Source organism: Myxocyprinus asiaticus, chromosome 16 (genome assembly GCF_019703515.2).
Source record: "Myxocyprinus asiaticus isolate MX2 ecotype Aquarium Trade chromosome 16, UBuf_Myxa_2, whole genome shotgun sequence".
Classification (NCBI taxonomy): Eukaryota; Metazoa; Chordata; class Actinopteri; order Cypriniformes; family Catostomidae; genus Myxocyprinus; species Myxocyprinus asiaticus.
Genome location: NC_059359.1, coordinates 450001 through 469035, shown reverse-complemented (window position 1 = coordinate 469035; position 19035 = coordinate 450001). Strand labels below are relative to the sequence as shown.

General features: G+C 38.9%; 2 protein-coding genes across 2 annotated transcripts in view; one reads left to right on the top strand and one right to left on the bottom strand.

The window, feature by feature from the left end:
- Positions 1-1019: 1019 nt before the first annotated feature.
- Positions 1020-6063, bottom strand: malsu1 (mitochondrial assembly of ribosomal large subunit 1). Its single transcript, XM_051720241.1, has 4 exons — positions 5731-6063; positions 3855-4030; positions 2171-2252; positions 1020-2084 (listed from the first exon to the last, which is right to left on the bottom strand). Exons 1-4 carry the CDS (start codon positions 5954-5956, stop codon positions 1933-1935), a joined length of 636 nt encoding a protein of 211 aa, XP_051576201.1. The 5' UTR covers positions 5957-6063; the 3' UTR covers positions 1020-1932.
- Positions 6064-14552: 8489 nt separating this feature from the next.
- LOC127454533 (F-box only protein 43-like) overlaps positions 14553-19035 on the top strand; it is a 5050-nt gene continuing 567 nt past the window's right edge. The window contains exons 1-3 of the mRNA XM_051721830.1: positions 14553-15769; positions 15845-15947; positions 18905-19035. The exon at positions 18905-19035 is cut by the window's right edge and continues 40 nt beyond it. Coding sequence (XP_051577790.1) covers positions 14553-15769; positions 15845-15947; positions 18905-19035 — 1451 coding nt within the window. The remainder of the gene's footprint in view (positions 15770-15844; positions 15948-18904) is intronic.

Below are 19035 nucleotides of genomic sequence, written 5' to 3'. Positions count from 1 at the left end.
GTTACATTCGTTCCCTGAATGTTCCTCTAGTAGTCTCTGTCACAATTACTTTAAATTCTGTAGACGTGTTGTTTACACTAAAGTCAGCATGTAACATTAAATCTAATGAGAACTAAATGATAAAAAGCAGCATCATTAACTGCAGATCCACATGACATTTAAACAAGTATGTCATAGTGTCTGTGTTCACACGTGGGAGGAGTTCAGCTGTCAATCAGAGTAAACAAAACGCGTTATATTGTTTTCGTGCTAATTTTACTCTCTTTCGGTGGATCTGGAGTCTCTGGACACGATTTCGTCTTTAAGCATCCTACACAAACTGCGAGCACACACGGACACTTCTCAGTGAGGATCCGGATCTTCTGGCTCCTTTGATTCCCTCACATGTGTGGGCGGAGCTCTGGAACGACACTGACCAATAGTGCGCCGACCTGACTCTGATCCGGCAACATGGGTCTAAATAATAATTATCCTGTTTTTACTCTTCACTGTATATTCTCACTTCAAAGTTTGTCAGTGTCATTATTTAAGTGCAAGTTATTCTCCGGACGGCAGCACAGATGTAGCGAGTCCCTCTCATGATGGAATAACATGTGCACAACTTCAACAAGCAAAAGTAATCAATCAGTGTGAGAGAGAAACAGATCAATATTTCACTCCTTTTTTACAATAAATCTTCACTTTCAGAAGCGCTTCTCTCCTCAGAGTTCTTCTTTTGTTTTTGGCGATTCACATTTTTTGTGCATATTGTCACTTACTGGACAGGAAGAATCTATAGTTAAAAAAAGGAACTTAAATATTGATCTGTTTCTCACCCACACCTATCATATCACTTCTGAAGACATTGATTAAACCACTGGAGTCTTATGGATTACTTCAAAAGTTATATGGAGCTTCAAAGTTCTGGTCACCATTCACTTGCATTGTATGGACCTACAGAGCTGAGACATTCTTCTAAAAATCATCATTTGTGTTCAGCAGAAGAAAGTAAGTCACACACATCTGGGATGACATGAAGGTGAGTAAATGATGAGAGAATTTTTATTTTTGGGTGAACTATCCCTTTAAGAGTTAAAGATTTCGGGATAAACCCTCAACCAACTCTATAGATACATAAAAAACTGCTTTGTTCGTAATCTTTCATCAAAATGTAATAACTTGTTCCACTTCTGAGACAACTAGAACTTTATTTTTTGTCATCATCCATTGGGGTCCTGGGTATCTCAGCGAGTATTGACGCTGACTATCACACCTGGAGTCGCGAGTTCGAATCTCAGGGCGTGCTGAGTGACTCCAGCCAGGTCTCCTAAGCAACCAAATTGGCCCGGTTGCTAGGGAGGGTAGAGTCACATGGGGTAACCTCCTCGTGGTCGCTATAATGCGGTTCTCGCTCTCGGTGGGGCGTGTGGTGAGTTGTGCGTGGATGCCGCGGAGAATAGCGTGAAGCCTCCACACGTGCTACGTCTCCATGGTAACGCGCTCAACAAGTCACGTGATAAGATGCGCGGATTGACGGTCTCAGACGTGGAGGCAACTGAGATTCGTCCTCCACCACCCGGATTGAGGCGAGTCACTACACCACCACGAGGACTTGGAGTACATTGGGAATTGGGCATTCCAAATTGGGGAGAAAATCACAAAAAAAACAAATTCATCCACTTGCCTCACAGACACTTTACACTATCCAGTCAATTCCCATCCTACATTATTTTCTGACTGAATATCAAGTTTCACACATTTCACAAATGTCATTACAGAAGTAAAATGGGTTGCAAACACAGATTGACTTTTTCTAACGTTCGCATTCACAGAAATCTTTTATTTTCAAATATTGAGATAAAAATGGTAAGCTCTGTGAAGTGAATCGAGGTGATTGAGCAGTTTGCACCTCTGCTGTGATCACTCAATCGTCCGGTAAACGTGTTTGCGTGCTCATTTGTGTTTAATATCGTAAATGAAGTCTGATGGAAGCGTTTCCCGTGGGATACGGCTGAGCTGTTCGTCATACGAGCGCAGCGTCCACAGTTTCTCCAGTTCATATGTGTCTCTGGTGTCTGACAGCATGAAGTGAACCACTATTGATCCTGCAGAACAGAAATAACAGCACATCAATGCATGATCAATCGCACACGACACATTCTGATCAGAAAACTCAAAACGGTCTACGAACCAAAGTCGATACATTTCCAGTCGTCACACTCCCGTCCCTCCAGACGCACATGTGGATCGCCGTCCTTCCGCAGGAATTTAAACTGCAAATATAAAGTGTGTGAATTATTGAGACTTGAGTTCTGTTTCAAACAACCAAAGTAAAAGAGATCCGAGCACTGTCTGAGCCCTTATAAGTGCACTTGGATCTCAGTTTGGTGCACTATTCATTCACACTATTGCCTTTTGAATCTCTATTACAATATTAAGCTAAATGTAATATTAATTAATATCATTCATAATAGACCTCTTTTAACCTCGTGTGACCCCGTGTCCACATGTGTGGACGCTGTATTTTGGCTTCACTATACGCAATGCATAATTTAAATTAATTTAAACTGACTGAGTACTGTTCATAAGACTCTAGTCTGTCATTTAAGGGTTAAATGTCTGCCGCATCGAGTCATGTGACACAACAACATGACGTTGATATCCGTGAAGCGCTCCTACAGATGCAACGCCAACAAAAGTGCCTCTGGTAAGAAATCTCTTTATGTTTTTTCACTGAAACCTGTTTGGTTGTAAAGAGGAGAGTCTCTAGTTTCATTTGATATGCTGCTTTAAAAAATCTGTTCATTTTTCACGTGTCAGCACACTGATAAACATGATTAGGAAAATTATTTTATTTTTTTTTGCTTGTTTATTAAGAGCAACTAGTTACAAATCAAAAAGAGAAATGCACACAGCGGTCACACTTCGATCGGTATCGGCCGATATTCATGTCCTATGACTCGATCGGTGATCGGTGATTTGGCTGAACTAAACCGATCACTCATATTGTAAAAGACGCGTGGCTCCTTTAAGGCTTGAGCAGCACTGTCATGACATCACGGAGTGTGGGTAACACTGGCATAGTGTTGTAAGACGAACTTGATTCAACAGTTCAGAATGATGCAGTGGGAGACGTATGGCGAATACGTAAAGTTTGTGTACTGCACTTAATGCAGCGTTTCACACGCGATAAAGCAAAGGGAAAACAGCGCGAGCTGAGAAACAGTCCTTATTAATTGAAACGTCTTTATTAAATATCTCCTGATTAAACGGCATTAACAATAGTAGCACCTGAGGAGTCCAGTAACGTGCTCTTTCATCTCTTGCCCTCATGAGAGAGCGCGTGTTCCCCTCAAAGCAGCAACAAGTGAAAATTAACTATTAATACAATCATCCATCTAAATGAAATTTATAAATGTAATAATTCTTTAAATAATATTAAGACATCATAATATAATGTATCAAATATAATGCAAAAATAAAAATCATCATAATTATATGAAACACTGACAATAAACCAATAACCCAAAATATCACATTAAGTTTAATTGCACCTGTGTGTTATCAGTCTGTCTTCAGTTTGACACTAAGGGCTATCTATCTTAATACAGACAATATTTTGCTAGCCTATCCTTGTTTTAAAGTATTATTTTTAATTAAGCAACACCGTGTGCAGAAAGCTTATAGTCAGTTATGAGAGATCCTGATAAAAGGTGAAATGATCGGAATCGGCTGTAAAGATCTCTAGCACACAGCAGTCACACGCGGGTCTCAGGAGGTTAAAGAGGTCAAGTGTGTTTGGAGCGCTCTCAGATTCAAGTGTGAAACACCCAATGTGTGTTGTGTGTTTATGGGTCTGTTTGTGTCTTCATTACCACTTTAAGCACAAACTCGGCCATGGCGGTGAGGTGTCGAGGAGATGATCCGCTCACTATGATCATGTAATCGCTGTATTTGAGTTCTTGAGGAACTCTGATGACACAGATATCTGTAGCGTTCTCCTGTCTGAGTACTGACACCAACACACTGACGTCAAACTCCTCCACAGACCCTGAATACACAATACACATCACACATCAGACAACACAACACACATCACACATCACCCAATACACATCAGACATCACAACACACATCAGACAACACAACACACATCACAACACACATCACACATCACCCAATACACATCAGACATCACAACACACATCACACAATACACATCACCCAATACACATCAGACATCACAACACACATCAGACAACACAACACACATCACAACACACATCACAACACACATCACACAACACAAAACACATCAGACATCACAAAACACATCAGACAACACAACACACATCACACATCACCCAATACACATCACACATCACAACACACATCACAACATCACACATCACCCAATACACATCACAACACACATCACACAACACAAAACACATCAGACATCACAAAACACATCACACATCACAACACACATCACAACACACATCACACCATCACACATCACCCAATACACATCACAACACACATCACACAATACACATCAGACATCACAACACACATCACACAATACACATCACCCAATACACATCAGACAACACAACACACATCAGACAACACAACACAACACACATCACAACACACATCACCCAATACACATCAGACATCACAAAACACATCAGACAACACAACACACATCACAACACACATCACACAACACAAAACACATCAGACAACACAACACACATCACAACACACATCACACAATACACATCACACGACACACAACACCCAATACACAACAGACATCACACACACCATCACACATCAGACAACACAACACACATCACAACACACATCACCCAATACACATCAGACATCACAACAAACATCACACAACACAACACACATCACACAACACAACACACATCAGACATCACAACACACATCAGACATCACAACACACATCACCCAATACACATCACAACACAACACACATCAGACATCACAACACACATCACACAACACACATCAGACATCACAACACACATCACCCAATACACATCAGACAACACAACACACATCACCCAATACACATCACAACACACATCACACAACACACATCAGACATCACAACACACATCACCCAATACACATCAGCACATCACAACACACATCAGACATCACACAACACAACACACATCACACAATACACATCAGACATCACACAACACACATCAGACATCACAACACACATCACACAACACACAACAAACATCACAACACAACACACATCAGACATCACAACACACATCACACAACACACATCAGACATCACAACACACATCACACAACACAACACACATCAGACATCACAACACACATCACACAACACACAACACACATCAGACATCACAACACACATCACACAACACACATCAGACATCACAACACACATCACACAATACACATCAGACATCACACAACACAACACACATCACACAATACACATCAGACATCACAGCAGTAAATTATTATGATAGTGTGAATCTCATAAAAATGAGTCCAGATCGAAATTCACCCCAAAATAAATTTAAAAAAAAAACATTTATCATATTTTACATGTATAATTTTTACTTTAATGAGAATTAAAACATTAATGGCCTTGAATGGTTTCGTGAGATTGCTCTTAATAATCCAGAATATTATAATAAAAGTTTTAATGTTTGTACTCACTGGTTTGATGGTGTTTAACAGATTCATCTGAGGTTAAAATGGACTGTTGAACTGTCGTGCTGTTTCCAGCTGTTGTTGTGTAGTTTTGTGTTGTTATTGTGCGTGTTTGTGTTTTATTACAGTCGTTTAAAACATGAATGACCTTCTTATGTAAAGCTCGATTACAGCACCGAACTCCCGCCATGAACATTATACTGTTAGACACGAGCCTGCGCGCTGCGATCATTCTGTGCGATTGATTATAATATATAAGTGATAAACTGATCGATATTTCACCTCTAATATCAAACTACACGTCGCATGTGCCGCTTCTCTGTCTTCTTCAGATGCGGAGCGCGTGTTTAACGCACGTCATTATGTGCCGCCGAGCGCCTCCTGCTGGTGTGGAGGTGTTTCACACCTCATGACGTGTACCTTAAAGGGACAGTTCACCCAAAAAATGAAAATTCAGTCATTGTTTACTCACCCCTGTGTTGTTATAACCCTATATGACTTTCTTTCTTTTTCTGAACACAAAATGTTGTGCTCAGTGATGTCATACAATGGCAGTTTATGGTGACCACCTCTTCAAGCTTCAAAAGAACACAAAAGTATAATTCAGAAGTCTAATAAATTATTCATGAGACTCATGATTGTTATGAAAGCATACGATAAGATTTGATGAGAAACAAACTGAAATCTAATGTATTATTTAGTGAAAATGTTCACTGACCGTTGATCTCCTGTGTGTGTTCATGATAGGACACGAGAGCAACAGTTCACGCAGTCCCCTCACGACATTGGGGCGTTCAAGTGAAAACTCATTTTGTTTATCTAAAAACAGGTCCTCCACAGCGATAGTGACAACAGAACACAACACAGCTGCACACAAAACAGTGAACAGAACTTACTAAACATGTCTGAAGAGTTTGTAGTCGAAGAATTGATGCATTTCTATGCCCAGCCTTATTTTCTTTTAACATTTTTGGACTGGTGCCAGCTTGCTAGGACTCTGCTTTCATAACAATCATGACTTGAGTCTCATTGAACAATTTTATTAGACTTCTGAATTATACTTTTGCATTCTTTTGAAGCTTGAAGAGGTGTGCCATGTATCACAAAAAAAGCTGAACAAATTCTGGATTCCAGGATTCCAGGACTCACCAAATCCAATCAGGCTTCATTTGGGTTTAGTGGTATCAGAATGCTCGCTTTGAGTGTAGAAAAGCGCTATATAAATGTAACGTTCATTCATTCACTCATTCATAATCCTCAAGAGAAATCCACCAATCAGAGAATCACAACAAAAGAGCTCCGCCCACTCCCATGATGCACTGTGAATGATGCAATCAAGTCACTCTCCCTACACTCACATATTAATATATTTGTATATATATCTGACATGTAAATATATTGTTTTTGTACTTATAATCAACAACTTTAAATCAATGGTTTTATATAACCTCAAGGGACATAATAATATAATAAAAAAGGCACGTCATGGCCCCTTTAAACATGCACAGTTGCCCTGCAGAGGTTATCTAAGGTCACTTAGGTATGTATATTATTTGTTTGATAATATTTCACCTGTGTTTGATTTTAGAGCAGTCTGGATTAATGATGGTGTGAGGGGTCTTTCTGACTCTTTATCCACATCAAACCTGCAGCAGGAAAACACACAAACTCAGTTACACAGATGTGACTCGCCTGTCCCAGTCCCTGTACACTCGTGGGACGGATGAGGCTTTATATTTCTTCACTTCTGCAGTGACAGATCTCTACAGGAATATTTCATCAAATGAACCATCTCTGCAAGCGAGAGACTGTCAATCACCACATGCAAGCGATAAAACGTTTGCTCCTGTTTATGATAAATGAAGCTGTATAGAGTTCAAGTGTAACATTGGAGCGATCTAGTTTTGCATCCTTTCATCATGCCTTCTTTAACAAGGCAGAAACAGCAGAGCTACTCAGCTGGAGTGTAAAGAGAACTTCATCATCCCCATAAACACCTGTTCTCTCATCTCCACCCTGCCTTGTGAATAATTCAATTTTAATTTAAGTAAGCTTATGTTATATTAATAACCATCCATAATATTCAAAGTATCATCTTATCTATCTTTAATATGCATATCTTTTTTCAATAAACATCATGTCTGATTTAGCAGCAGGATTTCATCTGTTAATATTCAGTGTATTTTTCCATTTTAAATGGGTGACCTAAACTCTTAAAGGGACAGTGCACCTAAAATAAAAGTTCTGTCATCACTTGCTTACCTTCATGTTTTTGCAAACCCATATGGCTTCCTTTCATCCCTGTAGTTTAAAACAGATGTTAGGCAGATTGTTAGTTCCACTCACAATTGACTTTCATTGTATGGGAAAAAGATTAATGAAAGTGAATTGGGATGAGACACATTCTGCCATATGTGCTTTGAACAACATGAGGTCGAGTAATCATGGCAGAGTTTTTGGATATGAAAAAAACATCCGACAGTACAGTAAGACAAAATACACATGTAAACTAAATGTATCTTGTTTTACGGATGTTTAGATATTTTACTGGAAAACAAGAATCAACACTCATTAAGAATAGGACTATTTGCAGTGATTTTGTTTTTATAAATTTAACTTCATAAAGCTTTTAAATTAGTTTGAACTGTAATTCACTGACAGTCTTTCTGCCTCATTTCTTTATTGTTAGTAAGCACGTTTAATACATCCTCTTAACTCAAGCCACAAGCTGAATCGTCAGATAAGATGTTTCACTGACTCTTGAGATACGGGACAAAACATGTCTTACATACAAAAGTCATCTTTATATCAAAACAAATCAAGAAATTCATAACAATACAAATACTGGAAAAGTTAAATCTAAAGGAGATGTGTATACTCAGGGCATTTTTTACTTATATTTACAAATAATTTCATTATAATTTTTTTAAATGCATGCTCAATATTTGGAAGCTCATGTAACTTAACCTGTCCTCAGCAAGAGGTCACAATGTTAAACTGCTAAACAAAGTGTTTAAAAATGCAACAAATTCATAAATATATCAAATGAAAGGTAGAGATCTGTAAGATATCAAACAATACATTAAGAAAACTTTAAATGATATTTTCCATAAAAAACTGCCTATCAAAGTTGTGTCCTCACTTTGCGTCAACTCCGTCAGATTTTTTTATAATCCTGAATAAATCAGAAAATATCACGGTCAGCTGTCACTCCGAGTACACTCACACTTCCTGCTCATGGTGGATGCAACAGTAGGACACGCGGTCTGGTACATTTGATATTTTTCATATTTTAAACAAACAATGTATAAGTCTCTGCGGTCACGGCTTCAACTTGTAACTCGTCATTCTCATTATTATAATTACTGTTAAAATTCTGGGATCAATTTTGCCATTTTAATTTAGTATATAGAGGCATCTTTAACTGAGGGAAGAAAAATAAAATGGCTCCAGTGTACAACACATGGTTAAGATGGAAAAATATTACATTATTTTGTCAACTCAAAATAATGATTCTGCCTGGGGGGGGGTCACACAGGGCACCCACACAGACACCCCCCCCCAACCCCTCACAACTTTGGGGAGGTGTTGAAGTGGGTTTTGCCCAGGGCACCATACAAGCTAGAACCGCCACTTTTCAGAATAGTATGAAAACAGAAAAAAAATAAATATTGAATGTATTTTATCACTTAACTCCTTTACTGAACAATATTATTAGATAATTAAAGACTTTACACATGTTGGATGAATCAAATTAAAATAGCATTTTTGGTGTGTCTGACGGAGTTGACACAAATGACAGTATGATGCAAGTTATGAAGTGAATAAATGTCAATTTTCAGAGGAAAAAAAAAAGCGTTTTTATAAAAACCTGTTTTTTAACATCGTTCATTAGCTGAGACCTTTGTCAGAAATATATCCATTTCAAATTAATTTAGTATTACAAATTAAATAAACATGTTTTGTCCCTTATCTCAAGAATCAGTGGTTTATTAATCATTGCTATAATGGCCCAAATAGTCAATTAATCATACTAATAATTGTTAGATTACTGTAAAATAATCGTTAGTTGCAGCCCTAGTGGACGCTCTTCTGTCCAAAGATCGGGAATTCCACACAAGCTCTGGAAGTGTTCTGTCAGCTCCTGCTGCTGTCCCATGTGCAGGAACAGCAGTACAGATGTGTTCAACACAAGGCGTGGCTAAATCTCGTCTAATGAAAACTCTCTTCCCTTTGGTCATTGATGGATACTTGGACAACTGATAGACACATTACTGTTGACTGCAAATGCAAACTGTAATCAATAATATTTTTGAGCTAAAAGAAACATTGATGTGCACATATTAAATACTATGTTTGATTTATGATCTAAAAGGCCTTCATTATATCATGTATGCTGGAATGTGATTTTGTTATGTGCTTGATATGAAAAGCGCTTGAAAGTCCTTGAATCTGGTGTTCATAAAAGAGTGGGAACCCTGTCCTGAGTTTGGGAAAGATGTGTTGGATGTTTTCTCTAGAGCTCGACCGATAGTGGATACGATAACTAAGGTGGTGGTTAAGGCTGATAACCGATTAATTGGCCGATAGTTTTTTTTTAATCAATTTATAGAATGATTAAAGAGTCTTTCCTTACTATGACAGGCATAAGAAATGAGGCTACAAGAGTTCAAAATGAATCAAATTCTAAAAGCAGTTTATTGTGCAACCAACAATTCAATAAAAACCAGAAAAATTGAGATTTGTTGCAGAACGTGGGATTTTTAACTGTAATTTAAAAAAAAATTTAAAATAAAAACATAAACTGGGGAGTTTTATTTTAAAAACAACAAAGACTTCGCTCCGTTACAATGCTCTATGTGTAAGCATTTACCAAAGCTTCAGCTTTTTATAGCCTATATATTCATGCAATGTATGATGTAAGTCTGGGCTCTGGCTGGGCCACTCAAGGACATTCACAGAGTTGTCCCTAAACCACTCCTTTGTTATCTTGGCTGTGTGCTTAGGGTCATTGTCCTGTTGGAAGGTGAACCTTCAGCCCAGTCTGAGGTCCTGAGTGCTCTGGATTAGGTTTTCATTAAGGATATCTCTGTATTATGTTGCGTTCAGCTTTCCTTCAACCTTGACCAGTCCCCCAGTCCCTGCCGCTGAATAACACCCCCACAGCATGATGCTGCCACCACCATGCTTCACCGTTGGGATGGTATTGAGCAGGTGATGAGCGGTGCCTGGTTTCCTCCAGACATGGTGCTTCGAACTGAGGCCAAACAGTTCAATCTTCATTTCATCAGACCAGAGAATCTTGTTTCTCACAGTCTGAGAGTCCTTTAGGTGCTTTTTTGTGTGTCTTGCACTGAGGAGAGGCTTCTGTCTGGCCACTCTGCCATAAAGCCCAGATCGCTGGAGTGTTGCAGTGATGGTTGTCCTTCTGCAAGTTTCTCCCATCTCCACACATGATCTCTGGAGAACCAGAGTGACCATCGGGTTCTTGGTCACCTCTCTTACCAAAGCCCTTCTCCCCCGACTGCTCAGTTTGGCCAGGCGGCCAGCTCTAGGAAGAGTCCTGATTGTTCCAAACTTCTTCCCTTTAAGAATTATGGAGACCACTGTGCTCTTGGGAACCTTCAATGCTGCCAAACTTTTTTGAAGCCTTCCCCAGATCTGTGCCTCGACACAATCCTGTCTCTGAGCTCTGCAGGCAGTTCCTTTGACCTCATGGCTTGGTTTTTGCTCTGATATGCATTTTCAGCTGTAAGACCTTATATAGACAGGTGTGTGCCTTTCCAAATCATGTCCAATCAATTGAATTTGCCACAGGTGGACTCCAATCAAAGTGTAGAAACATCTCAAAGATGATCCAGAGAAATGGGATGCACCTGAGCTAAATCTCAAAAGTCATAACAAAGGGTCTGAATACTTATGTCAATGTGACTATTTCAGTTTTTTCTTTTTAATAAATTTGCAAATCAGTTTTTTTGCTTTGTCTTTATGAGGTATGGAGTGTAGATTTATGTGGAAATAATAATAATTTAAAGCATTTTAGCATAAGGCTGCAACAACAAAATGTGAAAAAAATGAAGGAGTCTGAATACTTTATGAATGTACTGTATGTATGTATATATATATATTCCAAAAATGCAACTATCGGCACCGATTAATCTGTAAAACCGATATATCGTCTACCTCTAGTTTTCTCCAGACTCGACACTTTTACCTGAACCGTGGTGTTTGATGAACGCACTGGCAGCACATTTTCAACATCACTGAATAAAGAGCTTAGTTTTAATGCCATATCATTTATTTTCATATATTACTCTTTAAAAAAATTAAAAAAGTGAATTTTTTATGTCGTGGCTATTGTTGTTGTTGCTGTCTGTATTGTCACATCTGCACCATAGTGAATTCTTGACATATTTTATATACTTGCCGAATAAATTCAAATTCAGTTCAAATTAAATTTAAATGCATTTAAATCTTTCAATTGAACTTGTTACAAATGGTTATGCTAGCAATATAATTTGTAATGGATTTTTGAATTAAATGAAATAATTGTGCAAATAGAAGCATTTTCAGTGCACTAGCACTTCATGTCTGATATTTTATTAGAAAACAAGACTCGTTATCAAGTTATCAAAGGCAGTTCTGAATTGGTTCTGTGTAAATGAAATGCACCATCAGAGGTTAGACTCACCAAACCACAATAAATGTTCCTCATGTTCAATTAAATATTTCTGTCATTAATTAAAGGCTTTTATTAGGTTGTTTGGAGAAACACTCGCCTGAGCTCTTCACATGTCCGGTTTCCATGACAACACAGACACGCTTAGCCGTAAATGGGCGGGGCTCAACATCCCGGAAGTTGTCTCGATTGGTCAGCTACAAGTCTAAAAATGATTCTCCTGTTTTACCTCTTCATTTAATTGTCTATTAAAGTTTATCAGTCATTATTCAGGTGTATATTATTGTCCAGACTGCTGATAAAGCAACACAAACAGCACTGCAACGTGACACCCGTTACTTTTCTCAACACAAATCAGGATGAACCAGAGCCATTCCGAAGGGGCGTGTCTAGAAGGGACCCCTCCCTCGTCAACTTCTCGCGCATGCGCATTCTGCTTTTTTGCTTAGCATATTAATGATTAGAAACTTCAATAATATCAATAATATAGCATTATTATTATTATTATCATTATCATTGAGTGACTATTTGCACTTGGTGTAAATACCTGCCACATAGTGCGGATATTTGCACTGAAATAGTCTGATGGAAACAAAGAAATGAAAGACAAACTGCTCCTTGAGCGTGTCTGTGCAATGGTTTAGTGTAATAAGACGATGTCATTGTGTGTTTTTTATGCGGATGACCTGGGTTCTAATTCTCCTTTCGACCCAGTTTTCCCCATTCTGTTTCCACTCTTAATATTTTTATTTAACATTAATTCTAATAATAAATAAAATGAATTTAAAGGTTGATTTCCTCGCAGTGATAGGTTGGTGTAGGGTGTCTGTGGGACTCTAAATAAACACACTGCAGTGATCCGCTGTTAAATTATAAGCGTCACATTTCTGCCTTTAAACCCTCCAAAAATAGCCCCCATTGACTTCCATTGTAAGTGTCTCACTGGAACACACATTTGTGCTTTTTTAAAGAAAAGGAGGGACGAGTTGAAATTAATTTTTGTGGTAATCAACATTATGCCACAAAAGCTGTCGATTGAGATTAACTTGTATTAAACACAACAAATAATGTTTATATATATATATAACTTTATTATAAACAATTCACAGATACAACATGTGCACATTCAAAGTTTCATATACATTTATGCACAAACAATAAAAAAAAATTAAGTAAACATTGAGAGAGGGAACATAAATGTCATTTTAGACACCATTGTAGAGAAATTGTTTAAGATAGAAAATATTTCAGATTAATTGTGTAAAAGTTTTTGTGTTGTAAACTTATTGCGTGATGATTCATAACAGAGTCTCTTTAAATCCGCGTCCAATCAGTGAAATCGGCTCGAAATTTGAAAGGTGGAGCCTCATTGACCTGCTGATCACCACTCTCTCTCTCTCTCTGAGCAACAGATCTCACACACACACACATACACACGTAAGTAACACTATGTCTTTCATTTATGGGTTTAATGATGATTTCAAATATTATTTTAAAATATGTCACATTTGAAACATCCCTTCATGTGTGTGTTTCATGGAAATCGCATGATGAGACGCAGCTGAGGTGATTCTGTTTGTTTAATCTGGTTTTTCATCTTAATTCGGTAGTTTCCGTCTATCTGTTTGCAGTGAAGCGATAAATATGTGCTTCTACACCAGTAAAAGGAGTTTAATAGCGAAATGTGCGTCATATTAACTGTTTATATCCGTTGAAGCAGTGTGCGCTTGTTTGTTTGTATGGGCGGGCGCGTGCTCAGGCTGTGTTGTGCACGCGCATAATAATCGGCGCAAAGTTTGAATCTTGAGGAGGGAAACCGCCGAGCCCGTCACCATAGCAACTGTAACCGACTCCCACTGTCAAAACCGTTTTTAAATAGGCATCTAATGAGAATTTAATGAACAAAACAACTAACACACAAAGTGATGAGCTGAATTTGTCCAACCTGTTTTCAGAAACCTTCCTGACTGGTCAATTTACTAACGTTAACCAAACTAAGTGAGGTAGTTTCCAGCAACATGTATGAGCTAGTGTGAACCATGAGCACTACTAAGTGTGGTATGATACTTGACTCTCAGAGATTAACCCGTAATTATTTTCTTGTAGGTTGACCACGGTCCATAAAGCGTTTGAAGGCCATCTGAAGGTAATGGAGGGCACACAGACGAAGGGCGTAAAATATCAGATCTGTGGCTCTTGTCATGGAAACAGCCATATGGAGCATCTTTACACACCCAGGAAAGACACCGGGCCAAACGGCACCAAGGAAAACCATGAGCTGGGCTCATCTCAGAGTTCACACAGAAAAGACCAGAGACGGCCAAAGGACTCGATGAAAGAGTCGAAGAGAGAAACGTCAGTCCAAACGGGCTGGTGTGAGACTCCAAAGGTAATAAAAAAGGACCCGTCGCTCCGCAGACGTCTGCTCATCTCCTGCTCATCCTCTGATGGGAGGAAGAGTGGCATCGCCACACCTGGAGAAGCCTCCAGAGATCCCGGTGAGAGCTTCAACTCTCCAGACATCAGCCCAACTGGACCGTTGTCCTACAGCACTTTGAGTGACGATTCTGATTTCTCCTGTCGTAAACGGCGTCTGATGTTCTCTCAAGTGATTACTTCAACCCTTGAGACTGGCAGGAGTGGCGTCCAGATGAGTCCTGTGCTGTTTCAGAACCAGGTCACCGATGCCCTTGAACCAGATCTTGACGAAAGCATCATCGCTGGCCTTCCTAGCTCGCCACTAGCTGGCAAGAACTTCCAGTCCCCTGTAAGCACAGAGAAACCCAGTGTCCTGGTCACCCCTACCTTAGCGTCTGAGGACAGCGGCTTCAGCTCGTTGGGTCTGGACAAATCGCACGACGACTCTGTGGATCACGACGGCTCTTTCCAGGAGCTTGTGCTGCCGTCGTCTTCATGTGGCAAGAGACGCTCGCGGCTGGAGAGACAGCGAAGGCTTTCCACGCTCCGAGAGGGGGGTTCCCAGTCCGAGGATGGACCCCGAGACCAGCGGGTGAGGCAGAGTGACCCGGATGCCCACGTGAGTAAGGACGAAGTGTTTCTGGACAGAACCCCGCTAGGGGATGCCACGCTGAAAATGGAGGATCTGTCCCTGACTCCAGCGCTGCAGGTCGTTCACGCTATAAGTCGCCGCAGCGCGCACGTGTTACAGCAGCAAACCAGTTTAGAGGAACTGCTGCGTGTGACGGAGGAAGATGGACCTATCAGAACCAGCTTGCCTCTCTCAGGGCTCATCGGACGCAAAATGGGCCTGGACAAGGTGGACATCATCTCAGAACTGAAGATGCGAAACCTGAGACACGTGCTAGCCGTTATCCTGAGTCTTCTGTCTGCTGCTGACATTTACAGGTCAGTCTTTACGATAAATTGAAGAAATGCTTACCCTATTTTTTTGTTAATATTAAAGCGTGTTATTGGTCGCAGGTTCGGCCATGTGTCCGATGACTGGAATGATGTCATCACAGAGGATAAAAAAGCATCCCACAGGAGAAGATGCCACATCAGAGAGATGAAGAGTGCACTAGAGGTGAGACTTTATACTGTGTACTGCATACTGTGTACTGCATACTGTTTTTGATAAGTGAAACAGTATGCATCAGATGTTTTAGCCCATAGTATGCTACATTTGTTGGGTTCTGGGATGTCATAAACAAATAATGCTGGATGGAAACGTCAAGATGCGCATAAAATCTCCTGGAATGGAAATGCTGTTTATTCACAAATTTGTTTTTGCGATACTCTGATTTTGGGCACACATTAAATTTTAGATAAAAACGTCTGCCAAAAGAATAAATGTACATTTTTAATTAAATTTCATGTCAGTCCTTTGTCAATTTTGTCTTGACTTTTGACCCTCTAAATAATGAGTTAAAATAGACACGTTAAAATTATATTACTTCCAGTTCATTCTTTACACTGGAAATGGAAGCACATCTCAAATTCTGTGCTGAAAATTACATTTTTATGACTGCTTAATTCTTACTAAAGCTAATTTCAAAGCTAACATTTGATATATCCTAAATACAATTAAATCTTTTTTTTTATTTTATTTTATTTATTTATTTTTTTTTTTTTAAATACACTTTTTGCATAATTTGGTCCAATAAAATGTGATATTTCCTTTGATTTTGTTTTGTCTCATGTTTCATCTCCAGCATGCTCTTCACTGACACTTTTGTCCATTTGGTTAACAAGTACACAAACTTTTGAACAAACTTTATTAGGGGCAAAATTGTTTGATGTGGCCCAAATGACGTCACAACTGTGGGACAGTCATAATTTATGAACAATTAATATAAATTATTTTCACACAAAAATATTGAATGGTTTATTGTTGTAGTTTTAAACGTAATAATTCATATTTTTTAGGGCTGTCAATTGATTGTTTTTTAAATTGAATTAATTACATGCTGTGCCAATTAATTAATTGCATATACAAATTTGCTGAGAAATAACAATAATTCAATATATAATGAAGAAATAATTATTTTAATATAACTATTTATAATTACACACACACACACACACATACATGTATATACATATCAGTGCTGTGCAAAAGTTTTAGGCACATATGATGTTTCACAAAAGTATTTGTCTTAAGATGATTATTTATATCTTCAGCTTTAGTGTGTCAATAGGAAATATAAATGTTAGACTCCCAAACATTACTTTTGCAAATAGAAAAGATTAGAATAGAAGAACAGGGAGCCCTGCAACAGATGTCATGGCCCCCACACAGCCCCCCACAGAACATCGAGTCAGTCTGAGATTACATAAAGAGACAGAAGCAATTGAGACAGACTAAATAGATAGAAAAACTGTGTCCAGGTGTATCTAGGAGAATTGGGGCTGTTTTAAATGTAAAGGTGGTCACACTGAATATTAATTTAGCTTTTTTATGTTTACTGGACTTTGTATGACATTAAGTGATAAATGAAAACTATTTATGGCATTATTTTTGATGATATCCTCACTATGCAACATTTTTCACAAGTGCCTAAAACGTTTGCACAGTACTGTGTGTGTGTGTGTGTGTGTATGTGTGTATATGTGTGTGTATATGATATATATATATATATATATATATATATATATATATATATATATATATATATATATTAAAAATATAATAATTTAGATAATTAAAAGGCATTACGTTATTGTGGCAGAGGAGTTAAGCATTGATAAGATAATACAAAAAGTGGCTTTAGAATTCAATATATTGTTTATTTGCATATAATTGAACATGAGATAATCATTGGTCTACAGTTCACAGCAATCCATTTTGCAATTGAATTCGTCAATCAGTCTGAGATTTATTATAAGGGCTTGTTTAGTGTACACCTGCATCATACGGACGCTTTTAGAGCGTCTCACTTTGCTTCATAAACATTCTGTTTTTAGGTTGCTGTGTCAGTTAAATGAAGTTCAAAACTTAGAAAAACACGTCTTAAGATCCCTGCATTTGGATTTGCGTTCCATCAAGCTGTGTTTGAACACAAGAACATGTTCTCATCTCGTGTTGTGCTGTCGGTAAGTGTGGTTTGTTCTCTGTATAAGCTGCTCGTTACCTGTATAGCTGGAGGTTTCGCTTACTGCCCCCTGGAGAAAACAGGTGCTACTACAAGCTGGAAGGAATATTACTTATTATGGTCAGGGACATGATTAATTGCATATATTTTTTTGGGGGGGGGGGGTTTCCTCCCCAATTTGGAATGTCCAATTCCCAATGCGCTCTAAGTCCTCGTGGTGGTGTAGTGACTCAATCCGGGTGGCGGAGGATGAATCTCAGTTGCCTCCGCGTCTGAGACCGTCAATCCGCGCATCTTATCACGTGACTTGTTGACCACGTTACTGCGGAGACATAGCAGTAGGAGGCTTCACGCTATTCTCCACGATATCCATGCACAACTCACCACACGCCCCACCGAGAGCGAGAACCACATTATAGCGACCACAAGGAGGTTACCCCATGTGACTCTACCCTCCCTAGCAACCGGGCCAATTTGGTTGCTTAGGAGACCTGGCTGGAGTCACTCAACACGTCCTGGATTCAAACTCGTGACTCCAGGTGTGATAGTCAGCGTCAATACTCGCTGAGAAACCCAGGCTCCCCAAACTGCGTAAATTTTTTAATGCTTTATTTTTTACATAATTAATTGCACCGAATTAACACGTTAAATTGACAGCCCTAGTATTTTTATAATGTATTTTCATGAAAGTCTGGGTCTGAAGGTTAAAACAGTTAAATCTATACATAAGACATTTGAAAAGTACCTAAAATAAATAAATGATGAAGGCCTGGTGAAAAGTCTCCAAATCAGCTTTCATGTGACCTTCATATATCAAAATATAAAAATGTTGAAATTTGCTCCTTTTGATGAAAATCAGTGCCTGTAGTATGTCATTTCAAACTGCTGCATGATAAGTTGAATTTTCATGTGTGAGACTGACAGTTTCTCTCTGCTGGTGTGTTTGTAGGCTGGTAAAACGGCTCATGTTGCAGATGCTGACACCAGGTTGGCGCTGGCGTGCAGGTCGGCTCTGAGCAGTGTGCAGGCTCAAGCCCGAACGCCCCACACACACCCGTCCTGCACCCCGACACAACACAC

Coding starts and splice junctions, on each gene's coding strand:
- malsu1 (XM_051720241.1), bottom strand. CDS start 5,956: ATGATCGCAGCGCGCAGGCTCGTGTCTAACAGTATAATGTTCATGGCG. Junction 2,253..3,854: donor CCGAGTTTGTGCTTAAAGTG/GTAATGAAGACA, acceptor TTATATTTGCAG/TTTAAATTCCTGCGGAAGGA. Junction 2,085..2,170: donor CTGGAAATGTATCGACTTTG/GTTCGTAGACCG, acceptor TCTGTTCTGCAG/GATCAATAGTGGTTCACTTC.